The sequence below is a fragment of the Eubalaena glacialis genome, chromosome 1 (assembly GCF_028564815.1).
Source record: "Eubalaena glacialis isolate mEubGla1 chromosome 1, mEubGla1.1.hap2.+ XY, whole genome shotgun sequence".
In the NCBI taxonomy this organism is placed as follows: domain Eukaryota; kingdom Metazoa; phylum Chordata; class Mammalia; order Artiodactyla; family Balaenidae; genus Eubalaena; species Eubalaena glacialis.
Window position 1 is genome coordinate 65,464,577 of NC_083716.1, and position 25,620 is coordinate 65,490,196.

The 25,620-nt window shown below is 36.5% G+C and overlaps 1 protein-coding gene across 2 annotated transcripts; it reads right to left on the minus strand.

Annotated features, from left to right (window-relative positions):
• On the minus strand, positions 1-25,620 carry VPS26A (VPS26 retromer complex component A). Of its 2 annotated transcripts, XM_061197521.1 has the most exons (9): positions 25,535-25,620; positions 20,770-20,919; positions 13,559-13,634; positions 12,288-12,444; positions 11,490-11,654; positions 9,723-9,829; positions 6,440-6,508; positions 4,360-4,502; positions 1-1,745 (listed from the first exon to the last, which is right to left on the minus strand). In XM_061197521.1, the coding sequence occupies exons 1-9, from the start codon at positions 25,541-25,543 to the stop codon at positions 1,632-1,634; spliced, it is 990 nt and encodes a 329-aa protein (XP_061053504.1). In that variant the 5' UTR covers positions 25,544-25,620; the 3' UTR covers positions 1-1,631. The 2 variants fall into 2 exon arrangements, with proteins under 2 accessions (XP_061053504.1, XP_061053514.1); XM_061197531.1 differs by lacking the exons at positions 13,559-13,634; positions 25,535-25,620 and having other exon boundaries at positions 20,770-20,857.

Sequence of the window (25,620 nt, forward strand, 5' to 3'; positions counted from 1 at the left end):
TCAGTATCTGTTTCAAATTCTTTATTATACATCATGGTTGCACAATTTGAGGCTGGTTAAATACAATTGTTTTTCAATTTTTCTTTGAATATTTTCCAGATTACTACATGCAAGTGACCATGAAAATATTTGGCATTTTAAAATTTTGAAACTCTGAACAGGCACTTACATGAAGGAAAACATTACCATTCACAGATATCCACATTTAAAATAGATGCTCCAGCACATGGTACCTGGAACCTTTTGCCAGTTAAGAAGTTGGTTACTGACCATTTTTCAAAGTGCCATAGTAGTAAAACAGGCTTAAAGAAATGTAATTTGGGTTACTTAGCTTACCCATAAAGTAAGGTTAACTGACAAGACTTGCACTGAAGTGTATAAAAAAATATTGGTACAAAAACCAATGAACCATAAGTGAAAGTAGTTTCACACAACAGGCTTCATTTTAGTTCCTACACCCCACATTTAGTGTATCTGCGATCAGACCCCATGCATAGCATAAAAACAGATGACTGCAACCTTCTTTTTTAGAGGCTTTGAATAATACTTGAATTTAATATTAAGAAAATTTAAACAGAGTGGATGAATTAGTTTAAATTCGAGTTTGAACTAGTCAAGTTTCCAATTTAACAAACATGAAATTGTCCAGATCTGGGTAACTACATACTTCACCAGTTCTCCTGAGTCCCCCATCCTCAAATTTTCCCCTGAAAAGGGAAGAGAATATTTGCAAGAAAATTATATTTGCATATATGTGCTAAAAAGATTCCTTAAATCAAAAAAAATTTTTTTCAAAATATTTATGGAAAAATTATATAGTTTTAACAAACTAAAATGCCAACATAGAGTCAACTCCACATTGCAGAAAACATACCGTGGTACCTATCTGACAGTAGTAGCAAAATGGTTACTTAATATGGTACCCCCCCCCAAAAAAAAGCTGCAATGACATGCCACATAATCTCTTATGGAAAAAAATTTAATATTCACACCACAGAAGACTTCAAAGAGAACAAAATTCAGGAAGCCATGAAATGGTAGACTCAGAGGCACCTACAGCGAAACACTCGTATGTATTTCTCAAACACGTATGGAAAAACAAAAATGTAGTTTTCAAAAATATTGAGATGCCACGTTTTAAATCTTTGCAGGATTAAGGGCCACTCAGGTTTTTCTAATTTTATTTGAACACAAAATGTTTAATTTTTTGCATGTAGAGAATAAGAGGTAATCATTAGCATGAAAAAGGAGAATAAAAGAATTTGTAATCAACATTATGCAGAAAGAAAGCAAAATTACAAATACCAACCCACTCACATGAAAATCTTTAATGTTTATGCTGATGTACAGCTGAGTGCTTATCATTAAATGAAAGTGTGTGGTTAAAAAAAAAACAACACGGCAGTTTAAGAAAGTTCCAGTGTTTCAAAGAAAGCATTTTTTTAAATGTATATACATGAAGAACATTTAGTTATGTCATAAAATAAGCTCAGCACTGTAAGATAAAGGAAGACTATCATAAATGGAGTTTTGGCCTTTTCCCCGCCCTACACGCTGCAACCATCTTTAACCTGCCGAACTTAAATCTCAACAGATATAGGAGTTTTTTTCTTTTTTTTCTCCTATTCAGTTCACATTTCAGGCTGCTCAGCAGATGCCTGTGATTCTGGCGATTCAAATCGCTGGTGAAAGTTTGTTCTCTGTTTCCTCAGTTTTTCAGGAGCTTTTCTCCACAAAATTATCTCCTAGAAGACAAATGCAAGACAACAAATTAATGTCCTCATATTATTCCTTATATTTTCACCATGGAAATAATGCCACTTCAATTTTAACCATAACAAAACTAACTTCTTCCCTACAAAAGCCCTCCTCTTTCCTTATTGACTCACTTTCTTCCAATTCTAATCTTGGGCCTCCCCTTCTGCCAACTCTGCTCCCCCCCACCAACACCCATGCATGCCACCACCATGAATCCAATCTGGCACAAAGTTCTAGCTATTACTGCTTTAAAGAATTCCTAAAATCTATCTTTTGTTTGTTGTTCCACTGCCCTTATCCAAATTCAAGCCCTTGTCACGTCAACCTTAGATACTAAAATAGCTTCCTGGTAGATGGCTCTCCCTCCCTTGCCTGATACCCCTTTCTAAGCTATCCTTCCTATCACTTCCAGATTAGTCTAAAACATTGCTTGGATGACTCTTCAATAGTTCTCAGTTCCTCCAGCATAAATCTCCAACCCGGCATTCAAGCCCTCCATAACCTTTATCCAATTTATCAACATCACTCTCTTCCCCACCTAGACCCCAGTACCCCACCAGCCAAACTGGGTTACTCTCTGCCTCTAACGCACTTCAAATTAAACTTTCCCTCCATCTTCCCCTTTATATTCTTCAAATCCCTATTCCTCTGCCTATCTAAGTCTTACCCTAACCAATACATCCTGAGATCTCTTCTCTTCTAAATTCTTAAAATTACTTGCTTCATAAAGTCATGGCAGGCTGTTTTTTAACCAACATAGCAGAATTTAAACATCCAAATGAATGCCCGTGGGAAGCATATACTTACTCAATAGGGCCACAATATGTAACTGATTTGGAAATTGTAAATTTCATATAATCTAATTTGAAATTATAAATCACCTATGTTTAATTATATAGCATTATGGCAGCATTAGCAGAGTAACTTTTCTCTCTTCCAAATTACTGTCAAACTATTACTTAAGTTTTCTGTTAATTATACAATCTCTCTCTTTCCACATATCGGCAATGTGAGGACCTTCAGGACAAACCATGTTTAAAAAGGTAGCTTTTATATTCGTCACAGTACTCAACACAGAATAATTTCTTTTTTTTTCCAGAATAATTTCTAATTTAGTTTTGAACACTCAACTGACATTCAAATATTTATTAATCTGATTCAGAATACAGAAGACCATTTTAATCACAATCTTTTATTCAAAATTCACCGAAGGCTTTTAATTGATTTTCAAATGAGAACAAGTTTTATGATAAACATCTTATATTTAAAAAGTATTAGGGACTTCCCTGGTGGCACAGTGGTTAAGAATACGCCTGCCAATGCAGGGGACATGGGTTCGATCCCTGGTCCGGGAAGATCTCACATGCCGCGGAGCAACTAAGCCTGTGCGCCACAACTACTGAGCCTGTGCTCTAGAGCCCGCGAGCCACAACTACTGGAGCCAACGCGCCTAGAGCCCGTGCTCTGCAACAAGAGAAGCCACTGCAATGAGAAGCCCGCGCACCGCAATGAAGAGTAGCCCCCGCTCGCCACAACTAGAGAAAGCCCACACGCAGCAACGAAGACCCAACGCAGCCATAAATTTTTTTAAGAAGTATTAGATTTGGGTCATCTCAAAGACATTTATAAGAGGATTGTTTAATTATGGAAAAATGGAAACCCCCAAATCCATCAAGTTGATGCAGTCATTAAAAGTGATAAAGGAAATCTTTATTTGTTGCTAAAGGAAAGCTGTTCAAGACACTATTGACTGAAAAAACAAATTAAAGAACAATATGCGGGCTTCCCTGGCGGCGCAGTGGTTGAGAATCTGCCTGCCAATGCAGGGGACACGGGTTCAAGCCCTGGTCTGGGAAGATCCCACATGCCGCGGAGCACCTGGGTCCGTGAGCCACAATTACTGAGCCTGCGCGTCTGGAGCCTGTAGGCCGCGATAGTGAGAGGCCCGCGCACCGCGATGAAGAGTGGCCCCGCTTGCCACAACTAGAGAAAGCCCTCGCACAGAAACGAAGACCCAACACAGCCATAAGTAAATAAATAAAAATTTAAAAAAAAAAATGCATAATAATGATCTAAAAGCACATATACAAATTTGTCTAGAAAACTAATCACAATGGTGGCAGAATTTTTGTTGACCTTTTACTTCATTCTGTTTTTTATTTCCCGATTTTTTTTTTTAAACAAATAGCAGGTATTGTTTTTATAAAAAACAAAGGTTTCAAGAGAAAAATAAATCCCTGCCAGGGACGTCCCTGGCAGTCCAGTGGTTAAGACTCCTCACTTCCACTGCAGGGGCCGCAGGTTCGATCCTTGGCAGGGGAACTAAGATGCTGCATGCCGCAAAATTAAATTAAATTAAAAAAAAAAAAAAAAAAAAAAACCCTGCCAAATTATAGCCCATTCTGGAGTCCTGCAGAATGACCGGGAAGAGATGGATTACAACATAGTTCCATTCATGCTTACTTCTATATCATACTGTCAGTGTTTTCACTTACTTAGAAACCCCCACTTGCTCCGTACAATAAAGCTTAGAAAAGTGGCTGCTTTCCAGGTGTTTTTAGAATTGACAAAGAACAAAATACCATCTGGGTGGCACCATACCTGCTGCTTGAAGTACCTCCTGTCTTCCTCATCAACAAGGACTAGATTCAAAAAGTACCTTACTGAAAATTTTTTGTTCACATCTCTCATTGTTGGAGTTGGGTCATAGCCTGCTAAAAACAGTCTTATTGGAATTGATTCACCTGAAAGAAAAGCAATTTCCATTTAATTCTAAAGGATGATTAAATATATCAATAGTTACATAACACCTAAAACTAAGCATCATAGAGAAGACATTAATGCTTCAGTTCCTCACAACAGCATAACAAAAGCTTTCGACAAGGGTTTCTCAGCCTTGACACTATTGACATTTTAGGCCCAATAATTCTTTGCCGTGGATAAGGTCCTATGCACTGTATGAAGTTCAGCAGCATTCCTGGCCTCTACCCACAAGATGCCAGTAGCAGTCCCCAAATATGATAACCAAAAATGTCTCCAGGCATTGCCAAATGTCCCCAGGGAGGGGGGACCAAAATTGCCCCTAGATGAGAACCACTGCTCTAGAGCCAAAATGCCTGGATTTGAATCCCAACTCCAGCCAAGTCACTTAACCATCTGTTTCATCTGTACCATAATTTCTAATCATGTGTATAAATTATTGAATACTTATTACTAATTCACCCAAAGCAACAAACATGTTCAGAATGATGACATTCCTTCATTACCAAAAAGATTGCTATTCAGATTCTCATGGCTTCTCTAAGAATGATTATTTGCATATTCTGCTTTGAATCCTTTTTATGTAATACTTTTCTTATGTATATCTATTTCCTTAAAGATGTACAACCCATCACTTTACATAAAAATTTGTGGCTGCCGGAATTTTACAAAGTTATGTTGCATAACATAAGAGTACACACACGAGAGTCCTGGAGTCAGAAACCCCTGGACTCAAACTCCAACTGTGCAATGATTAGCTATCGAAGGAAACCAGAATATGTCACTGAAAAATATTCCTCTTTGACATACAGATTATTTTGAGCTGAAGGCAATTAAGCAGCAGCAAAAGCAGAAAAGAATCCCCTGTTCTGCCTAAAGGCAGGATATAAATTCTCCTTTTACTGGAGACAGCCTCTTTTCAGCCCAGGGATGGCACCAGAGGAATCTGCAAACAAGCCTACTCCATTGGTTTTCTCCCACATATTTACCTGCCCGTAGTTGCCGCCCTGGGAAGCCTAAACTGCTCTCCTTTGCCCAGTCATTTCTCTCCAAATTTATTGTTCTTTTCAAGATGCTATATAAGCTAAAATTCTAAGTCACAGCTTTGAGTTACTTTTTTGTTGAGGTTTCTCCTGGGTGATGTATACTGCATGCATTTATCAACTGTTTTTCTCTTATTAATCTTTTTGTTAAAGAATTCCAGCTGAAAATCTAAGATGGGTAGAGGGAAAGTTCTGCCTCCCCTACAGTATATCACCTTTAACAAATTTTTAACCTCTACATCTCAGTTTCATGTATAAAATAAGGGCTACCACTACCTAACTCAAAGCATGGTAGGGAACTTGACAGCGCCTGAGAATACAATGCCTCATCTATAGTTGGTACTCAGTAAATGGTAACTACTCTTTGAAGTAATTACTAACAGAGTAAGAAAAAGCCAAAGACATAAATTTAAAATGATACATAGTGGCTTCATTATCTTAGACGCCGAAAATTATCTAGTAAGAGAACTGCTTATTTTCTTGAGGGCTATATAAGAACTCCAAAATCCCACAGAAATGAATACTCAATTATACTGCACCTTATGTTCAGCATGAGTAAAAAAGATTTACAGAGAGAAACTACTGTAACAAAAGATAATTAAAATATTATAAATTCAGAACTAGGGAAGAGATATCCATAAACGTCTCTTCTAAATTCTAAATTTAAACTGAGTAAAAAATTAAACCTTATTTCAAACTAGAAAGTACTACTATAGTCTTCTCAGCATTTATACAAAGATGATCTTAAAAATCATTTTAAGAATCATTTTAAGAATTCACAGATATATTCACACTGAATAAATACTTTCAAACTAATCTGCCATGAACACTGCTATCTGCACTACCTGTAACTTAAAAGTAAATGAAAAGTGTATTACCTTTTACTGGTGCACCATCCATTATTTCATATTTAGCGATTGTTTCTGTTTCTGTTGTGGTGCTGGGTCCTAGTGCAATAATGTAAATGATATTAATTTAAATACTGCTAGAATATGATTTCCAGACTTATACCTTCTTCCTATTTTCTGACTACATTATTTTAGTACTAATTTACTTTCCCCTTTTGTGAAAATGTTGATCATTCTTTTCTATTTCTTGATCTACACTTACTTACCACCCAACTGAAGGTCTCACTTCCTTCCTCCCAAAGGTAATTCAGTAGACTCTTGAAAAACTGCAGGGGCTGGGGCGCTTGACCATACACACAGGAAAACCTGTGTATAATTTATAGTCCGTTCTCTGTATCCTCCACTCCTCCCTATCCACGGTTCCTCCCTATCTGTGGATTCAACCAACTGCAGATGATGTAGTAGTGTAATATTTACTACTGAAAAAAATCCGCTATAAGTGGACCCATGCAGTTCAAACCTCATGTTATTCAAGAGTCAACTGTATGTATACAGTTCAGAAATAATCTTCACAGACTGCCTTCTATCATTTCTAATATCTGCTAAAATAGAAACTAGCAATGCATAGCAGTGCACTGACATGCTAGTTTTCTCTGCAACACCCAAAATGTTTTCTCTTGTTAACTTTAACATAGACAAAACATCAAAGTGAATACCTGACATACAGTTCTTTTAAACAGTCAATGATATAAGTTTAAAAGGAACACTAAAACATATAGTAATGATCCCAATGTTGTAAAATATATAATATGCAAAGGCTAAGGTCGGTTCTGGATTATGAGTACAAATTATTTTTTATTTAAAATTTTCCAGAACCGAACATAATTTTTATAACTAGAAAAAAATGTTTAAATAAACAATTTCTTTTTAAACAACAAATGGGAACCTGAAGTTTGGTTTTAATATCTTTAAATCACTTTAACTTTTTTTTTTTTTAATATTTTTTTCCCAGTCTGTGGCTTGTCTTTTTATTCTCTAAACCATAGACAGTTTTCCGGGTTTTTTTAAAATTAATTAATTAATTAATTTTATTTTTGGCTGCCTTGGGGCTTCGTTGCTGTGCACGGGCCTTCTCTAGTTGCGGCGAGCAGGGGCTACTCTTCATTGAGGTGCACGGGCTTCTCATTGCTGTGGCTTCTCTTGTTGCAGAGTGCGGGCTCTAGGCGCGCAGGCTTCAGTAGTTGTGGCACACAGGCTCAGTAGTCGTGGCACACAGGCTTAGTTGCTCTGCGGCATGTGGAATCTTCCAGGACCAGGGCTCGAACCCACGTCTGAGCATTGGCAGGCGGATTCTTAACTACTGCGCCACCAGGCAAGTCCCTAATCACTTTAACTTTTATTAGCAGGGGAAAAATGGAGATTAAGAAATTACAGATATTTAAAATCATGACTACCAATTATAAATTCTTAAAAAGTGTTGCCTAAAATTCTTTTTAGCAGAAAACCAGCAAAGTTAAAGGGAACAAACTAAATCTAAATATTAATTAAAATCAGGGAATTCCCTGACGGTCCAGTGGTTAGGACTTCGCACTTCCGCTGCAGGGGGCACAGGTTTCATCCCTGGTCAGAGAACTAAGATCCCACAAGCCACATGGCGTGGCCAAAAAAGTAATAATAATTAAAATCAAAAAGCAGTTATGAACCAATAGAAGATTTGGGGGCAACTGGTCAGCTATCTGGAGAAAAGGAAAGTTGGATCCATAGCTGATCTCTTACATCAGAACAAATTCCAAATGAATTAAAAGTTTAAACAAAATTCCTAAACTATAATGTATTACTTTAGTAGAATCAAGCACAGAAAATTATTTTTAGAACCTCAGTGTAAAAAAGGGCTTTCTAACTGTGGTATAAAACCCAGAATCCATAAGAGTAAAAACTGATAAATCTGACTTACATAAACATCAAGAACTTCTAGATGGCAAAAACCACCATAAGCAAGACAAACTGGGGAAATTTTGCTGCTTTTAATACAGAAAGAGAGGGACTTCCCTGGTGGCGCAGTGGTTGAGAATCCGCCTGTCAATGCAGAGGACATGGGTTCGATCCCTGGTCCAGGAAGATCCCACATGCCATGGAGCAACTAAGCCCGTGCACCACAACTACTGAGCCTGTGCTCTACAGCCCGCGAGCCACAACTACTGAGCCCACATGCTGCAACTACTGAAGCCCACACGCCTAGAGCCCATGCTCCGCAACAAGAGAAGCCACCGCAATGAAAAGCCTATGTACCACAACGAAGAGTAGCCCCCACTCGCCGCAGCTAGAGAAAGCCTGCATGCAGCAGCGAAGACCCAATGCAGCCAAAAAAGAAAATATAAAAAAAAAAAAAAGAAGAAAAACGGATTGATTTTCCTAATATATAAAGAGTTTCTACACATCAAAAGAAAAAGACTAATAATCCAATAGAGATGGGGCAAAGGATATGGATAGGTGGTTTACAGAAAAGAAATACAAATGGCTTTTATACACATGAAAAGATGCTCACCCTCACTCAGATGAGAAAAATGAATTCAACTTTTCCCCCTACCCATGAGATCAGCTAAAAGTTTTAAAACATCATGCTTATGAGAATACAAGGAGAAAGAGGCACCCTCCTACATCCATTGCTGGTAGTAATGCAAACTGGTACAGTCCATAAAGAGGACAAACTGATAATATGAATCGAAATTACAAATGAATATACCCTTGGAAACAGCAATTCCACTTCTAAGATTTTATCTTGCACACAAACCAACACATATGTGAAATGATATTATTAGCTAAAGCATTGTTTATAATAGCAAAAGACTAGAAACAACCTGTATGTCCACCAATAGCTAGTACACCCATTGAATGGAATACTGTAAGATGAGGAAGTGTTCCACACATTGATATGTAAAGAAGTCTAAAGTATGTATTGTATATAACCACTTAACTAAAAAAAAAGGGGGGGTGTAATATAGAGGCACTTGCACGTATATAGATAAATACTTGAAGGATTTTAAAACTTATAAACATATCACCTATGAGTAGCTGGAGTACATAAATAGGACACTTTTTACTGTATAATCGTTCACACTTTATTTTTGAACCATGTGAATTTATCTATTCAAAAATTAATTTTTTTAAAAACATACATGAGTAACTCACTGCCAGCAATATTAATTATCAAAGTTAGTATCCAAGGTGGATATTTATTTTAAGTTTAAACAATATTTTAAGATTTCAAAATTTCAACTAAAATGAATTTCAGTTCAAATACTCTTCAACTTACCAATTCCCGTGATCTCTTTTTTAATCAGTTGTAACTCCATATGTTGGATTTTTATTCTTACTAATAAGAAGTAAATTTTTCCAACAATCACATCCTTTAAATGATACCTTTGGGGAAAGAGTATTTGTCACTTACTAAATATCAGTTTACAAAACAAACAAAAAGAGTGAAATATGTCCTGAAAGGCTTTATTATATATCTGTAGGATAATTACTATTTAAGAATACCATTCTGACTATTCATGTGTTTAATGTTCTTTTTTCAAAAAAGTACTCATCATTCTACTATAAAAATAAGGAAGCAAACTTTACTTGACCATCGATACACCTCAGAGGGAAGAATTAGCCTGATGAATTGTTGGTCCCTACGTAGAGGTTAACTTAGTTTCCAAAGAACTTAAGCATGGAAAATTAAGATTTTTATGCCTGAAAATTTTTATTTGGTGTATGAAGATGTTTTGAACATTAAAAACTCTACACATGGGTTTAGTGTCAGTATTACTCCAAGTGCTAGAATAGTGCAGCTAACAAATCACCTGGCCACAAAGAGAGACTCCATAAATTGAGTTTGTTGCTGTAATACCTACTAATCAAAGACTTTTCCCAGGGACCTTGAAATAATATGGTAGCAAACCTAGGAATTCCTGTAATTCCCAGAGGGCTTTTTTTTTTTTTTTTAAACTTCTCCCAGGTTTGGATCTCAAAATAATATCCCAAGAGTTGATTAATGCAATTATGTTAGTCTGAAGGGAGGCTTCCAGTGACAAGTTTTAGGTCCTAAACATTTAATAATTTTATCAACAATATAATTTAAGACCCTGAATGTGTGTATATCACAATTTCAGTGATATAAACTGGGACATGACAAGTAATAAAAATAATGTAACAGAAGAGTGCACAGGAAGGGGATAAAAGAATGAACATCCATTTCTTCAACAAATAAACTTTAATGAAAAATAAATAAATAAAAGAGAAAACCTATAAATTAAAAGAGATTTAAGAATAAAAAAACCAAATGTAGTGTGTTTGGATCCACTGAATTTGAGCAAGTCTTGTTTGGATACTGATTTGAACAAACCATATGGGGAAAAAACATTTATGAGTAAATTAGGGAAAAGTGAACACAGACTAGATATGTGACGAGGTTAAGAAATTATTAATATTTTTAGATATATACGTTGTTGGTATATGTTTGAAATTTTCCATAATAAAGCTTTAAAAGGCATTAATAAATAAAATAAGAGCCCATTTCTGAAAATGCACAACATATATAAACATATATACCCCCTCCCATGGAAAGATATACAAGAGGATTTAATAGTGGTTAAGTAGTAATGGTGAAAATATGTGGTATTTTTACTTCCTTTGACTTTTCTACATTGTCAATTTTTTTAATAATAAAAATGTATTGCTCATGTAGTCAGAAAAAGAGCATTTTTGCTTACTTTTAAAGAGATGACCAGCTAAAATGATCTCAAGACAAAAAGATAAGTTTTTTGAGACATATAGGATTAGATGCCTTCTGAGATGGTGAGATCCTCTATAAAAAATGGCCGATTACCAGGAATAGAATAAGAAAGACATCTGCACTGAGTCAGAAACAAAACCAAATTCCTAAAGTTTCTTTCAGCTCAGAGATTCTGTTGGTCTGTTAACATCAGATTAATGTTGATTCTATCCTTACCTTGACCAATTTACAAAGACATAAAAGGTTTATTTCTTAATTTTCCCTGAACATTTATGTTATCTGTTTGTGAAAGGTACTTACTTTGATTTATTATATTCAAATTCTATGTGTAGACAATCTTCAATGCCCACTTCCATCTTAATAGAATTGTTGACATCAGGATAGGTAGCAAGCTGGTGAACAATAAGATCATATTCTTTTACCAAGTCTGTCAGTCTTCTTACTATCGTCACTTTAAGGAAATACCTACAAAATTAATGGAGAGGACAAGTTAAATCTCCTGTGATATATCTCAGTGTTTTAAATAAGCAAACATTAACTGCAACTCTGCTTTCTCCTTGCTGGAACTCCTTAGGGATCAATTTACTCCATTTACTTCATGACGAAGTTTTAATTTTTAAATAAATGCCCCCACCATGGAAAAAATACAAAGTTCAATTTTAAGAATAGTGTACATACTTTTTAGATCAATTTGAAGTACCATGATCAAGCCTACTTGAGGACATCTCTCTAGATCACTGCTTTTTGTTTTTTCTTTTTTTCTAGATCACTTCTTAACCATACACTAAATGAGATTCATTGGGAAACTAATGGATTTAGAGAGTAATTCCATTTACAGGACAAATGAAGTACCTAAGAACGATTCATACAGGGAAGTGTATGACTAAAACTTCTCATAATAGGATTCTCTAAAACTACAGAAGGCTCTTACTACATCAGATGAGCATTAGCCAGAAAAAAACAAAATATTTGACAGAATTTTAAAAATCTTAAGTCTTCCAGTCCAAAATTATAATTAGAAGTTCTAATAAGACATTCAATAGTAGTCATTACTTTCTGGTTTTGATTCTGTCTACAGTTTCTGATACACGTTCATACCTTAAACGGACATTGGCACCGATGTAAGATTCATATGGCTTTTCAACTTGCATAAATTCAAAATCATAACTTCTGCTCTGAGTCAGTTCTCCAGGTAAGGCTAGTTCTTTCACTAGGTTTACAAATTCGTGAGTATTACTCTTGTCATTGAAAAGTTCTAAGAAATTTTAAAAAGCAAAAAGACCAATTATATTTAATACCCATCTCATTAAAACCCAAACTTTTACTTCCAAAGCAAATAATTTTTACAAAAAGAATTAGTTGGATTTGTCTCCACTTTAAATACTAGAGCTATGATCTGAATTCCATTATCCTTCTCACTATTATGCTCTACTTAGGCATAAAAAAATTCAAGCAGCATAGCAAAATGAAAATTTCTATTATAAAAAAATGCATTCATTCCTTTAATGCAGTTAGGGTTTGCCCAGTATGAAGCTGTTTTAACAGACATATTTCCAGCAATTATTTGAACTTCCTCCCTTCTAGGCAAAAAATGTATTGTCTTGTTGTTTTGCTTTAGTTAGGCAAATATATTACCTTGATAAAGCTATAATACGCAAAAGACTAAAATCAACTATCAGTTAATTACTATAATTTGCCCCTTAAATATAATCTCATCCAAAATAGACATGTAAATAAATATCCACCCATTCCAATTTTGATACTTTATAAATGTACAGTAAAACTTAGAAAGCTAGGACCTATTTTCTTTTCTCTTTTCCGAATCTGCAGTACCAAAAGATTTATACAGTTTAACTCCTACTAAATCAAGAATGTCTCTGAAATACACATATGGAAACATACACAAGTTGATCTAAGTCAAAAAGAAATTACACTTTTCCTTTTCACATGGAATTTTCTATTGACAAGTGAGTCTGGCTACAGGTACACACTAAGTTAGGAAGACAAATGGCATGGGTAATTAGAAAGTGAAGGATGAAGGTGACACTGCTAATTGTGAATAAAGCTGGTGAAAAATGTAGGCAGATGGAAATTTCAGTGAGTAAACTAATTTACTTGAATTATTTTTCAAGGCTGGTAGCTTACATAACTCCTTTCACTTTTAGTAATTAAGTTTAATCACAAATAAAGGCAGGATTAGTCAAATATCATTTAATACAATTAAAAGAAACATGATTTAATGTTTATAAAATAAATCCTCTTTTATTATGCAAAATCAATTCCTTCTTTCCATAAAGCTAAGTGCCAAATCAAACTCTCTTCAAACTCAGTTATCAAAGAAAAAAAAGTAATACTATTTTAAAACTCACCAATTTGACCTACAAATTCAATTCTAATTCCTTGGTGCTCTAGCCTCTTTCCAGATTGCTTAAAGGCTATGTTTACCTGCCAAAACATGAAATTGTAAGAGATGTTAACAATCCTTTGTGGGCCTACTAGCAGATTGCTTCCAGATGAATACAATATATAAATATTTCAGGTATTCAGTTCTGAAGTCTGAGACACCACCACATACCTAGATCCTACCTAGACCTTATAGCGCCAGAGAAAGTAAAACCTACTCATATACAATCAGTAATGAACCTATTACTTATACGTACACTTAAAGCATCTTCTTTGTTAGTAAGGAATCCTTCTTTAGAGCTGGAAAACTATAAAGACTCAATAAAAGGGAAAACTTTCAACTATTCAAATATGTTTTCAGGTCAAATAGTTAAAAAATTCTACAACAGCATTTTAATGTAAGGTTATTACTAATTCCAAGAACTGATCTTAAAGATCACTTTCAGCCTTTTATAACCAACAATATATTGTTATAATTCCTATCTTAAAAGCAATGCTTATTGCCCTGAGTCTGCTACTCATCCTAAAAACAGAATGTCTAAAGATTTAAATTTTGAGTATGATTATCTTACGTACTTTTCAAATTAAATATACAATCTAAAATCCCTAAATTCATATGTGCCAAATGGAAACCTTAATTTTATACATTTTAATTTGACAAAATATCTATAAAGTACATACATATTAAAAACAAAATTTGAAACATTTAAGGATTAGCCAACATACCAAAAAGCATACTTCCGGGTTTATTCTTTACTATAAAAAATATTGGTAGCATGACTCTTAAAAGCTTTTCTTCCAAATAGTGTTTTCAAAACACAACAGAAATTAAGGACCAATAAAAACTAAAGTTCGGTTACTTCTGTTTGTAAACTACATAATTAAAATATTCATGTTTCTATATCTTCCATATCTGTGACCAGGATGAGTTAGTTACTTGCTTTCCAAATTAATATCTCAGAAAAACAAGTAAATAATTAAACAAATTGTAGTATATCATATGATGGAGTATAATTAAAGTATAAAAATAATAAGGTCAAAGAATATTTAATGATGTGGGAAGATGTGCATGGTATGTCACATGAAGGAAGCATGGTCAAACTGTATACAAGTATAATGCCAATTATATTTTTTAAACTACAGAAAAAACTCTTAACAGGAGTTACTTCTGGAATGTATGCTTATGGGTAATTTTGTTTCCTTCTCTGTAGCTTTTTTTGACAGACGGCAATTAAATTTAACTTTAAAAAGTATATGCTTCAGGAGTCCCAAGACAATTCAATGGGGAAAGAATATTCTTTTCAACAAATAGTGCTGGAACAACTCAATCTCAACATAAAAAAGAATGAAATTGGATCCCTACCTTGCACCATATACAAATATTAACTCAAAATGGATAAAAGACCTAAATGTAAGAGCTACAGTTACAAAACTCTTAGAAGAAAACATAGGTGTAAATCTTCATTATCTTGGATAGGCAACTGTTTCTCAGATGATACCAAAAGCATGAGAAATGAAATTTTAAAAAAGATAAACTGGACATCATCAAACAGAAAATTTTAGTACTTCAAGACACCACCAAGAAAGTGAAAAGACAACTCACAGAAATAGAGAAAATATTTGCAAAACATAACTGACAAAAGACTTGTATCTAGGGCTTCCCTGGTGGCGCAGTGGTTGAGAATCTGCCTGCCAATGCAGGGGACACGGGTTCGAGCCCTGGTCTGGGAAGATCCCACATGCCGCGGAGCAACTAGGCCCGTGAGCCACAACTACTGAGCCTGCGCGTCTGGAGCTTGTGCTCCGCAACAAGAGAGGCCTTGACAGAGAGAGGCCCACGCACTGCGATGAAGAGTGGCCCCCGCTCCCCACAGCTAGAGAAAGCCCTCACACAGAAACGAAGACCCAACACAGCCAAAAATAAATAAATAAATTAATTAATTAAAAAAAAAAAAAAAAAAAGACTTGTATCTATAGTATATAAAGAACTCTTACAACTCAACAATCAAAAGACAAACAACCCAATTAAAAATGGTCAAAGGATAGGTACAGACTTTTCTCCAAAGAAGTTATACAAATAGCCATAAGCACATGAAAAGATGTCAATATTATTCATCATTAGGGGAAATGAAAATCAAAACCATTATGACCACTTCTCACCCGCTAAGATGGCAATAAAAAATACAGACAATAATAAGTATTGCCAAGAACGTGAAGAAACTGGAATCCGCATACATTGCTGGAGAGAATATAAAATGGTGCAGCTGCATCGGAAAAGCCTGGCAGTTCCCTTAAAAGTTAAACATAGAGTTAACGTATGACCCAGCAATTCCATTCCTAAGTATACACCCCAGAGAAATGAAAATACAGTCACACAAAAACTTAACACACAAATGTACAGCAATATTCATAACAGTCAACAAATAGAAACCCAAATATCCTCAAATGAAATGTCCTCAACTGATGAATGGATGAAGAAGTGTGGTACATCCATATACTACACAGATATATACTGAAATATTATTCCGCTATAGAAAAGAATGGTGTTTTGATACATGCTACAACATGAATGAACCTTGAAAACATTATGCTACATGAAATGAGGCAGACACAAAAAGACAAATCTTATATGACCCCTTATATGAAATAGAACAGGCCCAGAACAGGCAAATTTATAGGAAAAAAAGCAGACTAGAGGGACTTACTTCCCTGGTGGAGCAGTGGTTAAGAATCCGCCTCCCAATGCAGGAGACACGGGTTTAAGCCCTGGTCCAGGAAGATCCCACATGCCGCGGAGCAACCCCGTGTGCCACAACTACTGAGCCTGCACTCTAGAGCCCGTGAGCCACAACTACTGAGTCTGCATGCCACAACTACTGAAGCCCATGCGCCTAGAGCCCATGCGCCACAACAGAAGCCACCACAATGAGAAGCCCACGCACCGCAACAAAGAGTAGCACCCCCTCGCCGCAAACAGAAAGCCTGCGAGCAGCAACGAAGACCCAACGCAGCCAAAAATAAATAAATAAATAAACTTACTAAAAAAAAAAAAAAAGTAGGCTAGAGGTATCCATGGACTGGGAGAAAAGGGAAAAGAGTAGTTATTGCTTGATGGGTACAAAGTTTCTGTTTGGGGTGATGAACAAATTTTTAAAATAGTGGTGATGGGGGCTCCCCTGGTGGCACAGTGGTTGAGAATGCGCCTGCCAATGCAGGGGACACGGGTTCGAGCCCTGGTCCAGGAAGATCCCACATGCCGCGGAGCAACTAAGCCCGTGTGCCACAACTACTGAGCCTGTGCTCTAGAGTCCAGGAGCCACAACTACTGAGTCCACGTGCTACAACTACTGAAGCCCGTGCGCCCTAGAGCCCGTGCTCTGCCACAGGAGAAGCCACTGCAATGAGAAGGCCATGCACCGCATCGAAAAGGAGCCCCTGCCCTCCGCAACTAGAGAAGGCCCGAGCACAGCAACGAAGACCCAATGCAGCCAAAAATAAATAAATAAAATAAATTTATATAAGAAAAATAGTGGTGATGATTGCACAACATTGTGAATGTGATTAATGCTACTGAATTATATACATAAAAATGGTTAAAATGGCAAATTTTATTATATATATTTTTTACCAAAATTTTTTTAAAAAGGAATAAACCTTGAAGACATCATGCTGAGTAAAAGAAGCCAAACACAAAAGGCCACATATTTTATGATTCTATTTATATGAAATGTCCAGAATTGGCAAATCCATAGAGAAAGAAAGCACATTTATAGATTAGTGGATGCTAGGTGTCTTAGTCCATTCGGGCTGCTATGACAAAATATCATAGACTAGGTGGCTTAAAAACAACATAAATTTATTGCTTACACTTCTGGAGGCTGTGAAGTTCAAGATCAAAGCGCCAGGAGATTTGGTGTCCGGGGAGAGCTTGCTTTCTGGTTCACAGACGGCTGTCTTTTCACTATGTCCTCACATGTCAGAAGGTGCACACGGGATTTCTCTGAGGACACTAACCCCATTCATGAGGGCTCTGCCCTCATGACCTAATCATCTCCCAAACCCCCCCAGCCCCACCCCCCCAATACATCACACTGCGGATTAGTTTTCAACACATGAATCTTATAAGGACACAAATATTCAGTTTATGGCACCAAGGGAGTTACTGCTAATGGTATGGTGTTTCTTCTGGGGTGACGAAAACATTATGGAATTAGATAGTGGTGACAGTTGCACAACTCTGCAAATATAGTAAAAACCTCTGAACTGTACACTTTAGTAGGGTGAATTTTATGGTATGTGAATTACAACTCAATAAAGCTATTTTTAAAAAAAGAAATGAAAGTATATGTCACAAATAAACCAATGGAACAGAACAGAGATGTTGAAACAGACTCATACAACCTCTGGCTAATGACAAAGGTGATGCTGCAGTGTAGTGGGGGAAAGGATGCCTTTTTCAATAAATGTCCTGGGTTAATAAGATATCCATGTGGGAAAAACAAACAAACAAGTAGCCTTGACTCCCATATCACAAAGACAAAATCAATTCCAAAAAACTGAAGATCTAAATGTGAAATGTAAAATTGTTTTAAATTATAGGAAAAACAGGAGAACATCTTCATGCCCATACGGTAGGCAAAGATGTCTTAGACAGGATACAAAAAGCACTAACAGGGGCTTCCCTGGTGGCGCAGTGGTTGAGAATCCGCCTGCCAATGCAGGGGACACGGGTTCGAGCCGTGGTCTGGGAGGATCCCACACGCCACGGAGCAACTAGGCCCGTGAGCCACAACTACTGAGCCTGCGCATCTGGAGCCTGTGCTCCGCAACAAGAGAGGCCGCGACAGTGAGAGGCCCGCGCACCACGATGAAGAGTGGCCCCCGCTCGCCGCGACTGGAGAAAGCCCTTGCACAAAGGCGAGGATCCAACACAGCCAAATATAAAATAAATAAATAAATCAATTTAAAGAAAGAACATCATTGTTAAAAAAAAAAAAACCCTAACATTTGTAGAGTATTAAAATTAAGAACTCCTGTTCATCCAAAGACACCATTAAGATAGTGAAAAATCCAGCCAGAAAGATATTTATAATACATATGCAAAGGACTCTATATTGAGAAGCACGTATCAAGAACATACCAAAAAAAAAAAACAATCCTACATATCAATAAGAAAAAAAGTCAACTGAGTATAAAAATGAGCCAAAAAAAACCCCCACCAAAACCCAAAGCCTTGAATAGGCATTTCACAAAGGACATCAAATAGCCAATAAATACATGAACAGTCGCTCAACCTCATTAGATGTCAGGGAAATGGGAATTTACACATGTAACGAGAAAATGAGAAGATAAGACGACAAGCCATAAACTGGGAGAAAATATTTGCAGAAGCCACATCTGAGAAAGGGCTGTTTTCCAAAAAGGGCTGTTTCCAACTCTTAAAACTCCATAAGAAGAAAACAAACAACCCGAATGAAAATTAGGCAAAAGATTTGAACACGCACCTCACCAAAAAAGATATATATTTGAAGATAAACATATGAAAAGATGTTCAACATCATATTATTAGGGAACTGCAGATTAAAACAATGAGATACCACTACAAAACTATTAGAATGGGCAAAATCTACAACACTGACATCATCAAATGCTAGCTAGAATGGGGTACAACAGGAACTCTCATTCATTGCTGAAAATGGTAGTGCTACTTTGGAAAACAGTTTGGCAGTTTCTTACAGAACCAACACTATTTCCTTTACTCGTTTGACATGTTCCATCCTTTTAATGATTTTGTCTGCTCTCTTTCAGGCCTCTTCTCTTTCTCCCCATCATTTTAAAGGGAGAGTAAAGTAGAAAAGCAAAAAATTTATTTCAGATATAACACTAAGACATCAGTAAGTAAACTGGCAAAGGACCAGAATAGACGATGCAGTAAAATAGCTAATAAACCTAAGTTCAACCTATCTAGTAACCAAACAAATGCTATCAAAGAATATCATTTTTGCCTATAGAAATAGCAAAGATTAAAAAGTGACCGTATTCAGTACTACCCTGAGTGAAACAAGGCATTAAGTGAACATGTGATTTGATGCAAATTCTCCAGGTTAATATGTATTGATACCCTTCAAATATTCATGTCTTCTGGTCCAGCAACTCACTTTCAGGAATTCATTCTAAGGAAGTAATCTTATCCTACAGAAATCTGGAGAAAAACTTATGTACTAAAGTTTTATTACTAAAAACATGTCTGTATTACTAAAGATACAGTGATATACTACAAGCAGTCTGAAAAATACAGTAGAAACTATTTAAATATCCAATAATAGGGAAAAGGTATGCTTAATATATTATGCATACATTAACTAATGCAGAGAGACTAGGAGGAAACACATTCAAATTTTAACAGTGAATTATTTCCATATGATGGGAATATAGATAATTATTTTATTTCCCAAACTGTCTACCATGTGTATGTATCACCTTAACAAGCAGGGAAGAGAAACTCTTAATATTTTATATTTAGAAAAATTATTTCAAATGTTTTATGACTTGATTTTATCTAGGATATTACCATTCTTCAGTATCACAAACTGATGAGTACTAATCATGTTCCATAAGGTATAAGAACAATCTTATACATAACTTGGTAAGGAAAAGGAGGAAAAAGTTAAACCACAGAAGGTATCATAAATGTATCTGACCATGCATGGACACATTCCAAATGTACTTAAGTCCTCTACAGAGTATCAAGAAATGAGATCAACAGACACAATGACAGTAGTACAGACAGATAAGCTATAAAGAATGAGAAAGAAACTTTTAGAAAGCTATACTAGAGAATTATTCCCAATCTCCACAACTCAACTTTATGTTAAAGGAGAAACAAACTTTGAGTGGATCACAGCCCCACTGTAGAAACTGTCTGAAGTTAAACAGATGCACATAGTCACAAACACACAAAATTTTGCACACAGTTTAATTTAGACTCTGCCCCTATAACCCTTCCAGTTTAAGAATCTTTCCTGTAAATATTCTACTGAATCAAGGATTTAACTGACCTTCTGAAAAAAATTTTCCATCTCTAATAAAATCATTCAAATTTAGATACAGCACAAGCCACTTTCATGGCTAATTCTAATACTCTACAACTAGGTAATTCTCCAAACAAAATATTTACCTTTCCTGAAACAGATTCTCCATCATAGAAAAGATAGTGTTTTTCTACTTTGCCATCCTCAGTTTTCATTTCTGCCATTTTCCTGGTTTCCCCATCATTAAGGACAACATCGATCTCACAAATGGGACCAAAAAATCCTCCAAGAAAACTCTGAAATAAAAGGAAAATGTTCATAATTATGGTTTGTCAGTCACTACATTTTTTAATTCAAATTTAATTACCTATAACCTACAGTTAATCTATGAATTCACAAAGAAATAAGAACTTATATCAAAAACTACATCAAAACTAAAATTTCATACAATATGCATACAGTTAATGCTGTACTGTACGCTTAAAATTTTGCTGAGGATATATTTATGTTATATGTTTTCTACCACAATAAAATAAAAAGACAAAAAAGAAAACAAATTTAAACACGCTATAATTTCAATCATTTCCACAGGTAACCACCATAAATAATCAAATACTAACATATACCAAAGATCTAAAAGGACTACCCCAGTGGTCCAGTGGTTAAGACTCCCCGCTTCCACTACAGGGGACACAGGTTCAATCCCTGGTTGGGGAAGTTCCGCATGCATGCTGCGTGGCTAAAAAATTAATCCTAACATCTGGATTTGAAAGGTTACCTTTAGTAATACATCTATGAGGTTCTTTCATTATACTGCTATAATGAAACTCATACAATCCCAATTACTCATGAGTTATTACAATGTACTACTTATGGTAAAATCTACTGCTATATAGGTCTGAACAGCATGTGTTACATTGTGTAAGCCCTTGGAATAAAACTGGCTCTAATGGAGGAGACTAATTAAATTTCTGTAAATTTTGTGAATACGCAAAAGAAGTGAGCTAAAACTAGGCATGTTTGGTTAAGACCAGCCCTCCCGCAGGAAGTTAGTATTGGTGCAGTAGCAAAATCGAGAGCAAGGAACTTGCGTTAAGGCTCAGTTCTGTCCTCAGGAGGACAGCAAACAAGCTAATGATCCTGCTAAGGCTATGTGGGTCATAGGGTGATACTATGATCAAAGGAGATAGTGTTTTCCTAAATTCTGAGCTTGCTTCTTTGTTTTTGGGCAGCGCCACGCAGCTTGTGGGATCTTAGTTACAGAACTCGGGCCCTCAGCAGTGAAAGCTCGGAGTCCTAACCACTGGACCGCCGGGGAATTCCCACTTCTTTATTTTTATTAATCCTTTATTAACAAAAGGATTATAATTTCAAGAAATCAACTCAAAGAATTGCCAGATTAGTACTTATGACATACTCCAAAGACACAACCAGCAAATTTTCCTTTTGGCAAGATGTTTTAATCTTTCCTAGCAATATTACAAATGACAAACAATTTTAATTAGAAAACTATTCTGAACTAACTTACAATGAAAAACATCAAAGATAGGGCATGTGCACTGTCCCTTCCTAGTTAGCTTTCATACCCTAAGTTTTAAATTCAAAACTTGCTCAAAATGGTATACATTCTCCTAAGAGTTACAAATATGAGAATGTATAGCAGCTGAAAATCAGTTACTATTTATCAACTATGTGCAAAGCACTGAGCCAGCAAAGGGGGGGAGGGGGCTGCTGTGGGAGGAGCAATTATGAAAGGGTAGAAGATGACAGTCCAAAATTCAGGTTATAAAATAGAAGCAGGAAAATAAAATTTAATTTTCTCATTCCCCCTTAATACTTCCTAGAGCTGGTTGCAGGAAAACGAGATTTGAAAACTATAAAAATTGTTTTACAAATGAAAGGAAATATTATGGTAACTTTTCCCATATACATATACTTAACGCATACAGCTGAACTGGGATTTGAAAGTTGATATTAAAAGATCAAATAATCAAAAATAAAATAACAAAATCAAAATTGCCACTAATTAAAATGGTATAAAACAGACTTAAAAGTCACATAAAACTTCACAATTAACTAACAACAATGAGTAATTGTAAACAATAAGTTTTATTTTGACACTATATGTAAAAATGTAAGTCTTAGGCATTAAAAATATGTAAAAACTATGTGTTATCCTCTATTATTTTCTGTGTGCATGAAGTATTTCATAACTAAAAATTAAAAATGGACTGACTTTTCAACACAATCAAAACACTAAGATTGGGAGAGATCAGAAGGAATAAAAAAAGCCTAGTGTAGCATATGCAGAAAAACAAAAGGCTGAATGATAAACTACAGCACTTTAACATGGTTAAGTTAATGAGGCCATGAGAATTTAGCACTGGGTTAACATCCAGTTTTTTACACCAGGACACATCAAAAATGAACTAGTCTTAGTAAAAGCCTCCAGAAAATTGTGCATGTAGATAACAGAGAGAAAAATATCTGAGAAAAAAGTTTGTCTTGTTTTCCTTCTAGAAGGAGTTGAAAGAAAGATTCTCTACCCAAAGTCTTCTAGTTTTTATTTCTAAAAAAAAAAAAAAAAAAAAAAGAAGGGATTTCCCTGGTGGTCCAGTGGTTAGAACTCTGCGCTGTCACTGCTGAGGGCGTGGGTTCAATCTCTGGTCAGGGAACTAAGATCCCACAAGCCGCATGGTGTGGCCAAATAAATAAATAAAGTTTTTATTTCAAGATGTGCATCTTCTGTATTTCAAACAAAAAGTCACAAAATTAAAATCTTCTTAAAATTATTCACAATCAAATTATAATACTTCTGATATATAAAGAGGAAAAAAATGGTCAGAATGGTGAAGACCAGAAAAAGGAAAAGGAATAAAAGCTGTAAAGAGGGTTAGGATATATTAACATATACTTCTGCTGAAATTACAGAAGGCAGTTTTGAAATCTTTTAAGAGAAAGACTACCAAGTTCTTTTAGAAAAGGTATCTTCAAGTGAGCATTCAAAATAGGGGATTTTCAGCAGCAATACTAGACAATATACAGGTTCAAACTCTTAGGCGGCCTTTAAATAACTAGAGGGCAATATATATGACTACTTAAATATTAGAGCAATTGTTCTCACAGTTTTCCAATCGTAGCCTAAACTACATATCACTGAATTTAGGTTAATTTAAGATTTTTCACATAATTTGTAAACCTAACACTGAGCATTACCATCTAGCAAAATTACACGTGTATATGTTAAAATACAAACTTTTTAGCCCTCGCTAAAGAAATTTCACTACATCCAGTGGCTGTAAAGAAATGCAACTCAAGGTGAGGCAGAAGAGAGGCTCTCAAAATTTATTCACTTAGGGCATACACGAACAATGAAACAGCAAATTTTCATACATATATTATTACACTTGTGCCCATTTCAGTGTTATAAAGCTTTACAATTGTGTTTGTTTCAAGAGTAACTTGAAAATAAAAATTGCTCTTGAACATAATTCAAAAGCTCATTAAAAGTAATAATTTTAAATGTAAGCAAAAGGTAGGAGGGCCTTTTAAGTTTTCTTTGCAAATTATATTCAACTAAAGAAGCCTTCTTTAACTCCCTGACAAGGCAAGGTCCCCCAATACTTCCTTCTTATCACAACTGTAATTATTTGTTTCCACGTTAAACAAATAATTACACAAATAAATGTTTATCTCCCTCTGGACTGCAAGCTACAAGAGAGTAAGGGCTGTTTCGGTCTTGCTCACGGCCCCTGGGAGCACCTAAGTATTGTAATTATTTGTTTAAAAAAAAGAGAAAAAGGTTCCAAGTTTAAGAATGAACATGTCTGTCCTCACTTTCTTTTATAAATTAAAACAACTCGATTTCTGACTTTAAAATGTATTTATTCAAAGTAACTTTTTTTTTTTAAATAAACCTAGCTTGGTCTATAAGCCAAAAGTCTCAAGCAGTTTACGGAACCGGGTGAGCTTTGGGAAAGCAGGTACTATTAAGGAGAGCACACAGTAGGCGCTCACAACATAAGCTTGCTAAGTGAACCGAGTAAATGAATACTACCATAAAATGAGCCAAATGAGATCAAATCTAGAGAAGATCGCCAACACACACAAAGCTAAACGCCATCGTGCCCACGTTGGTGCTTCCCACTGTGGTGAGAGTACTCAGATTTCCCTCCCTCCTCTGCTCCCTAGGCCATTTCAACATCCCAAAGCGGTAAGTTTCCAGAATGGCTTGGTGAGGGAAACGAGACCCAACGCTTAAAACAGCGCGCAAGAAACTACTGCCTTTTGCATTAAAAACCTCCTCCCCGCCAACGTCCTTCTCTTTTTTTCTCCCATTCTACAAGTGTCAACGTCAAGGCTGAACTGGGTTCAGGAAATCGCAGAATATCACCGTATGCAGGCTTAAAAAAAAAAAAAAAAAATCACGGAGTTTATCAAGCTCCTGATCAACACTGGAAGAGAGTGACCAAGTCCCCCCGAGTCCGGAACTGGGGGACTCTTGGGTCACCCCACCTGAAAGGAAGCGAAGCTGCCCGGGAGGAGCAGAGGGGCTGGCTACCTTGGAAGGGGAGGGGGCGGCGGGCCCCCGCAGAGGCGGGGTCCGAGTACCCAGCCAGGGCCCCCACAGCCGATCGAGGAACGCGGGCAGAGGCTCCGACATGGCCAGGAGAACGCGCCGCCACCCGCAGGTGCTCGGGCATCACCGAGACCGGGAAGGGGCGGCGCAGCCCGCTTGTCCCCGACCCCGCGGCGGCCAAACAGGCCTAACCCGGCCCCCCGCCCTGCCCGCCTGTCCCCTCCAGCCGCTCCCCGCAGCCCCTCCCTCCACATCTGGCCCGCCGTTGGCCGTCCCGCCGCGCGCTCCGGGGCGAGGGCTGCAAGCGAGCGCGCGGGCCGCCGCGCACTCACCATTGTCATCGCCGCCGCCGCGTGCCCCACACTTCACTCCTCTTCCCTCAGGAGAACTCCCAGCCCCGGCTCCCTCCGCCCAGCGT

Bases quoted from the DNA above. Each gene is read 5' to 3' on its own strand.
- VPS26A (XM_061197521.1), bottom strand. The intron at 13,635-20,769 runs GTAAATATTTTG...ATGTTTTGGCAG, and splicing joins GAGAATCTGTTTCAGGAAAG to GTAAACATAGCCTTTAAGCA. The intron at 4,503-6,439 runs GTAATACACTTT...CTTTTCTTTCAG, and splicing joins GGATGGTGCACCAGTAAAAG to GTGAATCAATTCCAATAAGA.